The sequence below is a fragment of the Euleptes europaea genome, chromosome 13 (assembly GCF_029931775.1).
Source record: "Euleptes europaea isolate rEulEur1 chromosome 13, rEulEur1.hap1, whole genome shotgun sequence".
Lineage (NCBI taxonomy): Eukaryota > Metazoa > Chordata > Lepidosauria > Squamata > Sphaerodactylidae > Euleptes > Euleptes europaea.
This window is the reverse complement of record NC_079324.1, coordinates 6,569,552-6,585,266: the sequence shown is the minus strand read 5'-3', so window position 1 is coordinate 6,585,266 and position 15,715 is coordinate 6,569,552. Positions and strand designations below refer to the sequence as shown.

The window sequence follows — 15,715 nt, the reverse complement described above, 5'->3', positions numbered from 1 at the left end:
GAACACTGCCTTTTGGAACATTCCAATCAAACCCTGCCTCCTGGTGTTATTGAACAAGGGGGCTCTTGGTACAAAGACTCAAAATTGTATGTACCCAAAGCGCTCCGAAAAGACATCTTACACTTGGCCCATGGAATGAAAACCGCAGGGCACTTTGGGTTCCTAAAGACCCTTCACCTGTTGCGCAGACAGTTTTGGTGGGGGGGGGGAATGCGTTCTGATATTGACTCTTTTATTCGCAGCTGTCCTATTTGCGCCACAGTCAAACGATCTCAAGGCAAGCCCCCAGGACTACTGCAACCGCTTGAAATACCCTCCAAACCCTGGGAAGTGATTGCTATGGATTTTATGACGGATCTCCCTCTCAGCGGGGGAAAAACTGTACTATGGGTTATCACTGACTTATTTTCTAAGCAAATACATTTGGTTCCATGCGCGGGGATCTACTCCGCTCAGAAATTGGCCCGCCTCTTCGTGTCACATGTCTTTAGACTACATTCGTTTCCGCGCAAAATAATCTGCGACCGCGGTAGTAGCTTTGTTGCAAAGTTTTGGAAAGCTTTTCTCAAATTGGTGGGGGTGGAGCAGGGGTTGTCTAGTGCATACCATCCCCAAACGGATGGCCAGACCGAACGTGTTAATGCTGTGCTTGAATGTTATTTGCGCTGTTATGTCAATTACCACCAAGATAACTGGGTAGAACTGTTACCTTTTGCAGAATATGCTTACAATAATGCTGTACATCAGTCCACTGGTTTCAGCCCGTTTTATGCAATATATGGACAGGATTTCGGTCCTATCCCCCCTGTGGAGGATGTGGAGGGGGAGGGAGATGCCGACATTGCCTCTTGGGCACACACCCTCCGCACCACATGGCGCTGGCTGATTAGCAATCTTGCCCGAGCCAAGCGGATATACAAAGCACAAGCCGATAAGCATCGGTCCCCCGGTGGGGACCTACAAGTAGGTAACCTGGTATACCTATCCACCAAAAACCTGCGTTCCACCCGTCCGTGCCATAAGCTCAACGCTAAGTACATTGGCCCATTTCCCATCACTCGCATCATAAATCCTGTCACGGTGGAACTATCTCTCCCCAAAACCTTAAGGTGTGTGCACCCCGTTTTCCACATCAGCCTCCTGAAACCCCATATTGCTTCTCCGCAATGGCATCTAGAACTGCCTCCCGAACAGCCCATAATGGTGGGGGGGGAAGAACATTTCGAGGTCTCCAAGGTCCTAGACTCCCGTATTCACCATGGAGTTTTACAATACCTAGTTCGCTGGAAACACTTCCCCCCTGCCTATGACGAGTGGGTTCGCGCACGAGATGTCTCCGCCCCCAAGCTCGTCAACGCCTTTCACATTGCCTACCCAGACAGACCAGCCCCCTTGCAGGATGGGAGGGGGCCTTAAGGGGAGCAGGATGTCAGGCTGTTATCTCGGTTTCTCTGTTGCCTCTGTTCCTTTGCTGAACCGTCCAGACTTCAAGGACGACTCCACATACCAAAGCCTGGGAACACTACCCCTGGGAAAGTGTGCTCTGTTTATGCTTTGTGTGCTCTGTAATCTCCCGCCGTTTTCAAGCTTTATATTGCCAACTAACGAGCAAGGCCCTCATAGCTGTCATCTTATCCTATATGCACTGTATTGCCTATTTGACCAGTAAAAGCCATCTGCTTGGATTCTAATGGTCTCTGTGGTGATTTCTGGTTCTTTGGGTCAAGAGCTGACAGTAGGGAAATATTACGCAACCCTTCAGAGCAAGGTGGGCTACCACCACTGCAAGGCACTTTGTAAATGTCCTGGGGGCTGTGGACAACCCGAAGGGCAACACATAGTACTGGTAACATTTTCCATTGCATTCAAACCTTAGGTATTGGCGACACTCAGTATGAATTGTGATGTGGAAATAAGCGTCGCGGAGATCTAACACCACGAACCACATATGTTTATCCAGGAGGGGAAGCACTTCTGGGAGCGTGAGCATACGGAACTTCCTGGTCCTAATAAAGGCATTAAGGTCCTGGAGATCCAGGATAGGGCACTTCCCCCTTTTTTATCCACAAGAAAAAAGCGGGAGTAAAACCCACGATTCCATTCTGAAGGTGCAACCTCTGAAATGGCTCCCTTAGACAGGAGAGTGGTAACCTTTTGTACGAGTAGGTCTGGGGCCAGCAAAAGGGAGCGGCCCGTGGGCCTGTATGGAGGTAACATATCAAATTCTATGAAGTAACCAACATTTATTATTTTGAGAACCCAAACATCAGTGGTAATAGCAGACCTTGAGTGGTAGAAAGCCTACAGGAGATCAAGCAAGCAAGCAGACACGTCTAGTCATGCCTGCTTCGGTTTGTTGAAATGGCCGGGAGACCCTCTGGGGCCTTTATGGACCCTGGGTTTGGGTGGGAACTTCCTGTCCTGCTGCGGGCAGGGAAAGGAGGGTTGTTGGAAGGAACCCTGGAGACGATATGGGCGGGAAGATTGGTTGGCTTGACGGCCAAAATAATGCCGCTTAAAATCAGGGGCTTGGGGAGCAATCCCTAAGGATTTGGCATTTGTTTTGTTCTTTTTCAGGCGATCCAGGAAAGTATCAGTTTGGTCGCTGAACAAGGATGTCCCTTCAAAAGGAAGGTCCTCAATACGGGCTCGAGTGTCATAGGGGAAAGCAGACTGGCGCAGCCAGGCATGCCGGCGAATGACAATGGCAGAGGCAATGGCTTTACTAGAGGAATCCGCCACATGGCGTGCAGCTGTAAGCTGTTGCCTTGTGAGGGACATGCCTTTGGACTGAATGGCTACTGCCGAGGGACGTTGATCGTTGGGAAGGATCCCAGAGGGAGTATTGATACTTGGCCATGATGGCAAGGAAATTGGAAATGCGGAGACCCACTGCAGTGGAAGTGTTAATTTTTCTGGCAAGGGTATCTAGTTTACGGCCTTCCTTATCCTGAAGGGAGGAGTGTGCTCCAGACCTATATTTACCAGGCAAAGCCTCCACTATTACAGAATTAGGAGGGGGATGCTGGTAAAGAAATTATCCACCTTCCCTACGAATCTTGTAAAGATTCTCTACTCGTTTGGTGGAAGAGGGGACAGAAGCAGGCTTAGCCCAGTTGTTACGGATCACTTCCAGAATGCTCTTTATCATAGGAAGGGCCACGGGGCCTACGTCAGGATTATGGAGGATATCCATACTATCATCTATAGGGCCAGAGTCCTCCGGCTTAAACTCAATTTTGAGAACTTTCGCCATGCAAATGAGCTGCTCCGCATATAAACGGACATCTCCCGTAGGAGAGAGCGGCTTAGAGTCCCCAACAGTGTCCTTGGGTGAGGGAGCTGAAGTGCGGGATTCCTCATCCTCATCAGGGGAGTAGGAGGCGTCATACTCGGATGGATCAGTGTCCCTTGACATAGAAGGAGACCGGGAGAGGGGAGGCTTGCGAAGCGACTCTTGCCTTGGACGAATGGAATCCTTGGAAAGATCATCAGGACGATGAGATGGCGTGTGTCGACGGCGACGAGAGCCTCCAGAAGGCGAGCGTGACCGGGAGCGTCGGTGACGACGATGACGGTCGACCAAAGAGCCCGAGTAGACGGAAGGAATAGGATATCGGCGTCGAGAAACCTCTCGATGCCGACGAGAGGGAGACCGGCTCCTAGAGGAGCAGCGGCACCTCTGACTGATTGGACTGCGTGAACGAAGTGAATGGCTATGTCCGGTGTTTGGCTGTTTGGATGAAGAACGGTGAGGTTGAACATCTGTACCAAGTGGATGAAGTGAATGGCAATGTCCGGTAACTGACTGTTTAGATGATGACTGTTGTTGAACGGCTGGGGTACGTGAGCCGGATAAACGGCTATGAACGGAAGAAGACTGTCTAGATGAAGACCGATGAGAGTGGGAGCAGCGAGAAATGGATCGGTGCCAACGACTGGATCGGCCCTGATGGCTCCGACGGGACGAACGGCTCCGACGACGGGATCGACTCCGACGACGGGATCAACTCCAACGAGAAGATGACCGGCGTCTGCAGGAAGTGGATCGACTCCGACGATCGGCTCGGCGTCGAGAAGATCGACGTCGAGAAGATCGACTCCAACGGGTAGATCGGCAACGGCGCGTGTTCGACCGGCGCCGAGTGGATCTGGATGAAACCGGGGATCGAGAATGGCACCGAGAAGTCGATTGACGCCGAGGCCATTGGCCGGGCTCGAGATGGGACAAACCCTTCGGAGACTCTGCTTGGTTCCTTTCAACCGAACGTTGGGAGTCTTGATGAGCACTCACAGGAGGGGGTGGTTGATCGGCATCGACCTGGAGCTCTGTAGGTTCTGCCCGAGGTCCTTTATCATCAGGCTGTGGGGACTTGTTAAGCACCGGAGGCACATCTTTATAGAGGTGAAGGAGGTGCTGTTTGAACTCAGCCAAGTCTTCCTGGGCCCTGCTCGGACCCGGAACCGAGGGGGTAGCCAGGGAATGAGGAGGCGAATCCTCGATGGTAATGGGCTGCTGTGCAGCTTCGTCGGGAGCTCGCAACTCAGACGGACGAGGCGAGGAGGCGACTTGGCTTGGGATCAGCGTCGAGATGCCGAAGGCGATCGGCATCGAAGGGACGCCGAGGCGATTTGGAGCGGGAAGCATGGTGTGATGAGCCACGGCCATCTTGCGAAACAGAAGCAATAAACTTTGCTGGCCAAATAACGATGGAGGAAGACTTCTTAGAAGGGCCAACTTTTTTGGACTTTTTTGTAGTGGGTCCCACATCGAGTTGGGACTTACCGGTCGAAGTACCCGGTTCAGCAGAATGACCTTGTGGGCGAAGCGACTCTTTGTAAAGATGAGAAAGTAATCGAGTTGACCGAACCCTCAAGGCCTTGTTGGTGAACTTGGAGCAACTTTTACAAGTTGCCGGAATGTGGCCTTCCCCCAGACAAAGGAGGCATTCAGTGTGGGAATCATTCTTCGCCATCTTAGTACCACACACACTACATTTCTTGAAAAGTGGAGCTTTTTTGGGCTCCATGGCTAGAGGAAGGTGCTGACACGTTCTCTCTCCGTGGCGGCAGAAAGAGAACTGGAGGGAAGAGTGCTTCCTCCCCCTTGGGTCATGTGACCGTGGGCGGGGAGATTGCATGCCCCAAGGGGAGGGGGAACACTCTCTTTTAGATTTTGCTAGAAGCTGACAAATCTTATCCGTGGCTGGCCTGCGCCTGCGCAGTCCCAATGTGGGACTGCATAGAAGCCACACAGATGAACTTATTTTTAATAAATATACCTTGCAACTTTCAGCCTAAGCATGGCCGCAAAGCAGCTTCTATCAGAATACAACTTCATCGTAAACACATAAAATGAAACGAAACGTTAAGAGAACCACCAACAAAAAACAGCAGACTTAAAACAAGACAAAGATGATATGAAAAAGACAAGTGGTGATAAAGGGCAACTGGTGTCAAGTGGAAGAATCCTAAAGAACTCTACTAAAAACACACCCACACACGCGAAAACATGTTTTTTGCTCGAGTCTGGAAACTGAAGAGTGCTGGTTCCAGGCAGACGTCTGTGAGGAGAGAATTCCAGGGATGACACCTCCCATAGATCCTATCGGACCGATGAGGCATTGTAACAAAGGGCCTCCTCTCCAGAAGATCTTCAATGCTGAGCAGGGATCTCAGAGACAGGCGATTTGGCCCTATGCCTCTTTAGGTAAGAATGAATTGTGACCAGAAGTCAGTAAAGCTCTTCATATGGGTATGCTGCTCTCTCTCACTTGCCCTCCAGCAATCTTGCTGCTGTATTTTGTATGTTAAAAGGCAGCTCCACATAAAATGTATTGCGACTGTCCACTCTGGATGTGATCGAAGCAGAGACAGCCAAACAAAAGCCTGCCTGTTCAAGGAAATGTCCCATCTAGCACTGACAAAGGCACGGTGGTGAAATGACCACAGTGTAAAGATGACCACTGTGTATGGTAAGAGCTTAATTTGCAGCTCATTTGTGCTCGGCAATTAGACTAAAGCCATTTTTGGAGATAGGCCCAAACATCTGCCAGACTAACAGGATGCCGGTTCATATATTAATCGATGGGAGCCAACAGAACAAGAAAACATTTCTTGTGGCTCCAGAACTTGTGTGTACCATGTGAAGTCTCAGGGAACCTTCTGGAGCCTGGGGCTAGTAGTTCTCCATCAGGTAGAATACAAGGGGTCTAATGGGTTTAGATTTCTACTCTGCCATCACCTTCACGGTTACAGAGATGGGCTCCAGACAAATGTTTCTCAAACTGGGGTCTGGAGTCCCCTAGGAGTCTGCAAGGGTACTACAGGGGGTCAGGTCCTTTGTAAACAGCCCCTCTCTCAACTATCCAGCAAATGTGAAAAAGGAGTCTTTTCAGTTTTCCAGCAGCAAAGCAGGGACTCCCTACCCCTGGAGATGAAGTCTGCTTTCTTATATGGTTTCCATTGCCTACAGTCACTAAGCACCAGGTAGGAAACATAACTGACCCAGCTGCTCAATATTAACTGGTTGAGTGGGAACAATGAAATGTAGTACTTCTGGTAAAAAACTGAACTGGTTTTTACTCTTTCAATGCAAATGGTTTCAGCATTGAAGTAGAAAGATGCCACCCTCCATCCATAGACAATAATACAATAGCTAACGGAGGTTTTCAACTGATACCAGTTGTGAGCTGCTGGTCTTTTTCTATTTCTATGAGCAGTTCTGACAGTGTTTCTAGACTCCTTCCCACCCCTATTTAAGCAGTTTTTTATTAGCCAACTGCAAAGTCTTTTGCTGTTTCCTAAACAAAAACTGGAATTGAACAGATTGATTAGAATTAGGTCAGGGCCTTTTGAGATATGGCCCTATAGAATCAGCTGCCTTCTGAGACCTGATCTTGTCAGCCATGTTGAGTCAATGCAAACTTTTCTTCTAAAGTCTAGCTGCTGTGGTTCTTAATGTGTTGTTTTGAAGGGAAGATACTAGAAAACAGTAAGTAGCCTTCTTGGTTGCCAATGAGAAGAGCTAGGGGAGGTCGATGAAAAAACTTAAATCTAAATGTTGGTCCTATTTTCTCCAAAATCAGAGGAGCATGCCTAATATATCGGGTGCTGAGGGCCACAGGCAGGATAATGCTGCTGCAGTCGTCTTGTTAGTGGGCTTCCTAGAGGCACCTGGTTGGCCATGGTGTGAACAGACTGCTGGACTTGATGGGCCTAGGTCTGATCCAGTATGGCTTTCCCTATGTTCTTATGTCCCTAAGTTGCTAAACTTAGAGAAATGCTGCTCTACACCTTATTTGATTGCCTTAAATTGTGAGTTTTCCTCCAACTACATTCTAGCCTTCTATTTCCTTCACTGCTGCAAGGTTCTGATGTCCTAAGCTGCAGCAATGAAGGAAATAGATTTCAAGAAGAGTTGGAGAAAAAAATCACAATTTAATGTAGGCTCATATCCAAAGTTGTTCTGATCCACCTTCTTCGCATACTTCAGTTGCATAACTGCAAAACTGCTTTACTAACATACTCTGGTGCCTTGGGCTAAACTGAAAAGTGTGTTCATCCTAAGATTAAATACAGCATCAGCTGATCTTTCTAACCACCACCAAAACAATACATTGCTGTGGGGTAGGACACAGCACATCATGAACTTTCCTTCTCCCAATGCCTCATCCAAGATTTTCCACTGGCTAATATAAACCTCATACCATTATAATTTATTCACATTTAGCTGACATAACTGAGTCCAGCACAATGACTTTTACTCCAAGAATGATCCAAAGGCTGTTCCCTCTGGGCAGATGAAGTGTGCTATTAAAACCATCGGCCCTTCTGTTCTGTATAAGGCACAGAGAAAATATTGGTTTCCCTTTTGGAACTGTTGACGGAGCTGCTGCTAAAGAGAGTTGTTTCAACAGGACGCCCATTTCTATTCACAAAGAAAAAGTCATTTATTGCAGTAATAATTATCTACACAAATGAGCTATGATAGGAATGCTTCCTAATGAACGTTTTATATACAGTACCACTACTGTGCTGATTTTGGACAGTGGTTATCTTTACCATTCATCATCAGACCCATCTCTTAAATAAGAGGAACCTGCAAGAACATTCAAATATAGGGCTTTCGGTTCGGCCCGAACCGAAAAACAGCCGAATTTCCCCTGATTCGGCGGTTTTTAAGTTCGGGACGAACCGAACTAAAAATGGCGGGAAAACGGGGGAGCCGAATTCAGCGAGTTCGGGAGTTCACGAATAAATCTGGCAAATTTGGGACGCAGCAGCATAACCGTCAGTAAGCAGCATTCTCCCCCAGCCAATCGGTGGCCAAGCTGGGTCTTCTTCTGGCCAATCAGTCAGGATTGAGTACTGGAGGAATCAGGTGCTGCGCGGCCTGGCCGGGGAGAGAAAGAGAGAGAAATCCTCGTGGGAAATCCTTTCCGTGGCTGAAGGGGGCACATTTTTGGGGGTAGAGACCCCAAACTTTCAGCAGAGCTTCAGACAAGCCTTATTAAGAGACCCCCCAAGTTTTGTAAACATTGGGTCAGGGGGTCCTGAGATATGGGCTCCACCCCTTTTCCCTCCCCCCTTTTCCATTTCCGTGGCTGCAGGGGGCGCTTTTTGGGGGTGCAGCCCCCAAACTTTCAGCATAACTTCAGACAAGCCTTCTTAAGAGACCCCCCAAGTTTTGTAAAGATGGGTTCAGTGGGGGCAGAAATATGGGCTCCCCCCTTTTCTCTTTCCGTGGCTGCAGGGGGCGCATTTTGGGGGTGCAACCCCCAAACATTCAGCATAGCTTCAGACGAGCCTTCTTAAGAGACCCCCCAAGTTTTGTAAACATTGGGTCAGGGGGTCCCGAGATATGGGCTTTCCCCTTTTCCCTATTGGGATGAATGGATCACCCGATCCTGTATGCATCTCCAGAACGGCAAATCCAAGGCAAAACCTCCCGTGCTTAAATAGAATCGTATTGGATTACCCATTCCTCCCAGCCCCTCCTGATGGAACAGAAGACAGCCACAGTAAGACCCCTTTGGGGGCTTCAATCTATACTTTTTCTCCTATGTGTGTGTGTGGGGGGAGGGAGCAGTTTCTGTGGGTGGGAGGGGGAAGCCAAAGGGGGCTTTCGCCCGTTCTGCCTGGGGTGTGTGTGCCCCCTTGAGTCTCTATTTTGATGCTTGCTCAAAACTGGTTTTCAAATGGTGACTTAAAGAATGCATTTGCCTGGTCCCGACTCGAGTCCGATGCAAAAGGGGAAATTCCACCCCCTCCTGCTCATTATGCATAGCTAGCTGCCTCTGTCCCTTTCCATGGTTTGCAAACTCCCAGGTGTCAGGTGTTGCTTTGCATGGTTGGGTTGCTTTGCAGTTGTGTTGCTTTGCAAACTTCTTCGCACCTGCCCCGCCCTTGCTCCCCACAGCTCAGCTGTTTGTCGGGGCTGGGAGCTTTGTGTGTGGACGGCAAGCTCTGCTCAGAGATGCACATTAAGGGGGGGACCCTTTTCGGGGCCAATATCTCAGCCCCCCCTGACCCAATCTTTACAAAACTTGGGGGGTCTGGCAAAAAGGGTCCTTTGAAGCTCCGCTGAAAGTTTGGGACCTCTACCCCCAAAAATGCCCCCCCGGAGCCGCGGAAAGGTGCGGTTGTGTTTTTAATGGCTTTGTTTGGCCGAATTTTTTTCCCGAACTTTGAATTCGCGCCGAATTGCACGGACCCAAAGCGGGGGAGTTCGGACTTCGGCATATCCCGAATCCAGACGGGCCGAATTCGGCCGAATCCGAACTATACCGAATTTTTTTTTTCAACAGCCCTATTCAAATATCAGGATGCAGCAGTAGCTGGTCACAGCAGGTCAGTTAAATGCAGCCAACCTTTAAAATGAGGAGGGAGACTTCACATATGGGAACATGACACAGGAACAGCTTCAATTATAGCTGGCAGCCATATAAAGACAACTTCTGAGCTGAGGAAGCCATTCTGTTTCCTTTAAAAATATCCACGTAAGGATTAGTGAAAGCAAGCACAATGTACGACTAGAAACTGGAAAGTTTAACTGGAAAGCAGGTTCTCAGTTACAACTACAGGAATTTTCATCCCAGTAGGCAAAGCACAATCCTGGCGTATCCAGATTCATTTTCTGGAAGTAGGAAGCATACTGTGGCACTTCAGCTACTGTAATGGTAGAAGTTTCTTAGCAGCCTACCTCCGAGTCCAAATTAGACGTTAAGTTATGCAAGGCTGAATACTTAACAAAGACATCTGCTTGGTATGAACTCAAAAGCTACCCTGTTATGGGTTTGCAGTTTTTGTTTAACACTTAAAGTGAGGCAAAGTCTCTGGTCTCTTCTACGCTCCACTACTGGCAGGAGTGAAATTTCTTTAAAAACATAATATTGAAAGAAGAATTGCAAATCAAAACTCACCACCCTGCCCCAAGGATGTCCTTTTAGGGAAGCTTACAAAATACTCCTATGCTGAATTTCTCCCCAGAATTTGGGATTCTGAATTACCAGAAGTATTTACTGAGCTGGAACTCAATGTCAGAATTTATGGTTCTCCCAGTGCTGCATTTCAAAACATGAAATGTAGTTTTTGACACACACTGGAATTCTCATTAAAGGGATTTCTTCATTTTGTTTTGTATTGCAGAAGAATGCTCTTATGCTGTTGCACTTCTGTGGAAAGTCAACAAAAATAATATGTTTAAATTTAGTACATCCAAAGGGATATTTTTTTCTTGCATAAAATCCATTATCAACTTTCTAAAATTCTCTTTTCTCACTGGGAGATAACTGAGCTGAACCCAAGGTGCAAATGAACTGCAGACAAATAATGGAACAGAGTGGAGGGAATCTACCTGTCCCTGCCACATGTGCGTGCATGTGAGTACAGCCTCAAGAATGGTGCACCGGCCTGTATGGGCTTCCCTGCTCATTTCCATGGAGAGCACAGTCCCATGGGCAGACCTCTGCACCCTTCCACTGCAATGAATGGAGAGGTTTTTATAGGCACCGGGCATACATTGGGCACCAATGATTTCTGGTGAAGGTGTACACTAAGAAGGATGAAAAAGCTGACCAAAAAATTCCACACTCAGACCACAAGACTGTTTCAGAAAATATAAGCTATACACACCCTTATGGGATATTATTTCCCTCCCTCCCAAGACTTCACAATGAGGCTGTGCAGGATTGAGAAAAGGGGGTACAGAAAGTGCTTCTATCTTTTCAAAAAAGACATTTGTTGTCTCTGTGCTATTCTGTACACAAATTCAAAGAAAAGATCTATTCAGAGGAGATGAGGAGCCACATACTTAATTAAAGCAATTCTAAACTTAAACATGTTAGCAAGGCTGTGCTTTACATGAAAAGCTTTCATGTTTGAACTGTTATATCTACTGAATAGTGATTTTTAATCAAGGACATCTTTTGTACCAGCCTATACATTTTAAAAACATGTAACGTCTTCACTACTGTTCCTAGACAAAACTGGGTTCAATTCATAGGTTGTCCTGAACTACCCCCATTAATCTGAAGACATTCTATCTCAGAAATCTGGTTTTAACCAGAAACTTGGCTAAAACAGTAATAATATTTGTACTGAATTCTGATTAGAACTTAATAAAATGATTTCCTTGAGTACTTCTACAAATAGTAATCACTAGAGATGTCATTATTAAGGTCTTTATTATTGAGCCTTGTAAGATTTATTGATCTTCAGATATGCATTTTTGTTCATAATTTCGAAGTCTCAGGCCTCCCAGAATTTGGGAGGGGGGACTAGGACAAACTGAGGGTGGAGTGGGGAAGAGTGAAAGGCTAAGCAGAAATCTCTCTACTTAGAATTTGTTATAACCAACGATGTGCATTACCCTTTATAAAAAGGTACAAATTCTATCAAAAAAACATTCAAAGAATGTTAACTGCTTCACCCCCCAACATGCATGCTCCAGTTAATTAGCTGTTGTTGAAACAGATAAAGACAATTTCAACCCATCCTTAGTAGTGAATAGCAGAGTAAAGCAAACACGTCACAGACAACTCTACTCTGTCCAAATGACAGGGAACTGCCAAAAAAGATGCACGCGTGTCTGAGGCCATCCCCCAAAGTGTGCAATGATCAGGTATATCAAGAAGGTTTCAACATACTCCCCCATCTCATTGCTATCAGGGATGCCAAGAGGCAGAACTAAAATTCGTAGGTTAAAAACCAGCACACCACTGAGAAAAGCCTTCTTACAAAGCCAATATTGTGACCTGGATTTTTCAATCTATCAAATGCAGAAAACCGCTTCAGTGCAAATGTCTGTGCCTCCATTTAATCAGTGGGTTCAGGGCATCAGAGAGAGACACGCTGGGCTCACGCTTAGCATGAACAGTTCCCGCAGCCTTTCACGCTGTTGATGATCTCCTCTTGTAGCTTCTTCCTTTCCTCCTCTTTGGACATGTGATTGTTCCTCTCTTCCCACCGGTCGTTGACATTTCTGTTCAGCATCCGGCTGCTCTGCGTGTGCCACATTTCATAGTAAAGACTGCTGGGGCTGGTAAGGAGATCCAAATGCCTTCCACGCTCTGCAACTTTACCCTGTTGAAAGAAACCAAACAACCATGAAGCCTGTGAGCAGACAGCAGTGGCGGCCCAGAAGAGGAAGGCTTCTGAAGTGTGGCCCAGAGCAAGTACGCAGCTGCAGCCATTGTTGTTGTTTTAACAGCCAAGGAGCAGCCTGCCAAGGTTAAGTGCAGCATCCCTTGCAGAGATCAGCCTTTGGCCACAAGGCATAGGGCAGGACTCTGTTCTAATGACATGATCTCTGCAGGGCTGAGTCAACTTTGCACTAAGAATTCAAATCCTGCCTCAAGGAAGTTTTAGAGGGTGGCCGTGTTGGCCTGCAGTGGAACAGCTAGATTCGAGTCCAGGGGCACCTTAGAGACCAACAACATTTTCGGGGTATGAGTTTTTGAGGGTCAAAGCTCACTTCATTAGATTCAGCATCTTTGTCAGAAAATCTTGTTGGTCTCTAAGGTGCTACTGGACTCAAATCTAGCTGCCTCAAGGAAAGCCCAAACCTGCACTGTGCAACTTAGACAAATACATCACTGATTCTGCAATTTTTACTACTCTAATCATCCATTCCTGTTTTCATGGGAAAAGGTATGACACGCAATGCACTGGAGCCGGAATTCCTCCGGTTGCTTAAAATGATTATTCGGTTGTGCCGCCAAACGCTAGTCTTTGCTCACGCATGTTTTTGTTTAAATGAAAGAAATGGAATTCCGCATCCCAACAGATTCAGATCTTGCACTGCTAGATTTGAGTCCAGTAGCTAATAGAGCTCACTGTTCTATTGCAGATCAACACAGCTACCCTCTGAAAGTATCTTCGTGGCCTGCACTGGAGATCACAAGTTCTGAGTCTGGCTTGGCTACCTGATGCTCCCCCAAGACAGAAGGACTCAGACAGAAGCAGGAGCTGCGGGGTCCTGGTTTCACTCTCTTTTCATGGCTAGCTGCAGCCCCCTCCCCATATACTGGAAGGGGTGGGGGCAATTAGCCACTGGAGGAGGAGTAAATTAAGCACTCAAATAAGGATGAAGAACAGTGGTGAGAGGTGCCTGCTTTCTTATGGTGCCCCCCCACCGCCTTCTTCATCCTCCTTCAGGGAAACTTGGTTGGAGAGGCATCAAAGCAACCAAACCAGGTCAAGCCAACATGATTAAAAAAAATTTTTTTTAGGCAAACTGGATAATGGCAAAGTTATAATCCGAAAGCAAGCAGGCTGCTTTCAGGGGTTCACCTGTGCATGGAATGGAAATGCATATATTGGCTGGCTATATCAAATCCCACTTTGTACACCTAAAAGGGGGAAGTGTCAGGAGCAGGCCATGAAGACAGTTCATGGTTGTGCTCCCAGGTGTTGTTTTGCAGTTCTCTCCAAGGCCAGTCCATGCCCTGTGTTTAGACTTCATAGAGTCCTTCATAGATTCCTTTAGTGTGGGAATTTTCAAATACTCCTTCCTGCCTCTGGGAGGGGGCTTGCCTGGGTTACTGGTTATCCCCTTTTGCTTTTCCATATATGCCATGTGCCTTGCCTTAGCCCCTTACTAGTGTCATTCTGAATATGGCTTCTGTAACCTGTCGAGTCTAATCAATAAAACTGCTTTCGTGGACTTGCCATTTGCTGGAATCTGTTCATGGGTTTGCCTCAGGGCTAGAGCTCACAGGAAGAAAGGAAGGGGCTTCTTAAAATTTTCACAGATTATTTTAATGGTTTGTTATTGTTTGCTGTTCAACTTCTGGAGGTTAAAATTACTTGCAAAGCACCCTTCCAATTGTAGCTTCTGATTTATGATTGAAGCTTGTATCCTTACATCATCTGTTAGAAGAACAGTCGCAGATCAAAGGGACTCTTATTCACATTGATACATTTTTCTTCTGCATTCAATAGATTTTTTTATTTCAAAAAAGCAAACTCACAATTGGTCACCCCAATCTACAATTCATCAGTAAGAAAAGTATTTGAAACAGGCAGCGCATGCTGCCCTTTTCCAGCAACCCTGAGAATAAAAAGCTTTCATATATTACTCTCCCATTCAACTGTGAAGCCTGTGCCAAGATCACTACTTAATTTTCTCAAAGATCAACAATTTAGTCTGGAATTTTTATTATCGGAAAATACCAGGCCTACTGCAGAGTAATATTTACAAGGCTCAGGGAAATGGCTGCTTAGCATTCCACCCCACCCTTTTCCTCTGGATTTGACTGGCTGCCCCTGAAGCACTTTGCAGGCAAGAAGGGCCAAGCAAACAGCTTTCTGCGGAGCAGAAGCTGCTGACATTTGATGAGCCAGCCAACAGTCAGACAGGCATCAAGCGGCCACACGGAGATCATCACGAGGTCTCTGCTGAGCAAAGGCTCATAAAAGAAAGAGACTTTGTAGGCCGAAACATCCCAGCTGTTCCACTGCCGCTAATGAGCCCGTTTAACAGGGTGCTTAAAAAAAATTCCAGTAATTATCAATTAATATAATTCATCATCCCTATACTGTTAAATCCACTTCCCTCAATAAATACAGAAAATATAATTTAAAAAGCCCTCTGAACATTGCAAATAGGGTCAGCGTTGCATAAAAAGGTCTGCAGTGAAAGGGTCCACGAAATTGTGGACCTTAGCAAAATCATGAAGTCGTCCCCCTCCTGGACTAATAGTGGGCAGCTACTCTGCAGTCTATCAGGAAATCATCCAGGTCTCTCCCACTGGCCTGCCTGGTCCAGCGGCCCCCTGCCTCTCCGATTCCAATCAGCAGCCGGCCATTTTGGAGGAGAGGGCAGGAGGCGCTGCAAGGCTCCTTGCCTTGACCTGCTTTCACCTAGCCGTGTGAGTTTTGGTAGACATATCTAGTTTCTTTGGAGAAGAGTGGGATATCAATACCAAAAATATTCACCATCAGGAGATAGTTTAAGCATCTCATCCTCCAGCAACATTAAAAAAATAGTCTGCTGTAGAATCCCTGAATGTTTCTGGAGAGAAGCAAAAAAACATTCTACAATGTGTTCTTAATTGGTATCGGGTGCCAAATGAGCCTCTCTACTGCCCTACATGAACAACAGAACTGTCACATTTTTATGGGCCTTGCTCCTAGGCCTGTAACAGTAGCCTGCCATGCAGAGATCTGGCACATGGCACTAAAGTTGTTCTAGCATGGAGATAATGCGATG

General features: G+C 46.9%; 1 protein-coding gene across 1 annotated transcript in view; it reads right to left on the bottom strand.

Annotated features, from left to right (window-relative positions):
• Positions 1-12,337: 12,337 nt before the first annotated feature.
• Positions 12,338-15,715, bottom strand: part of ABCB7 (ATP binding cassette subfamily B member 7) — a 105,042-nt gene continuing 101,664 nt past the window's right edge. Inside the window, exon 17 of the mRNA XM_056859732.1 lies at positions 12,338-12,585. Within this exon, the coding sequence (XP_056715710.1) occupies positions 12,367-12,585 (219 nt within the window). The 3' untranslated portion in view covers positions 12,338-12,366. The remainder of the gene's footprint in view (positions 12,586-15,715) is intronic.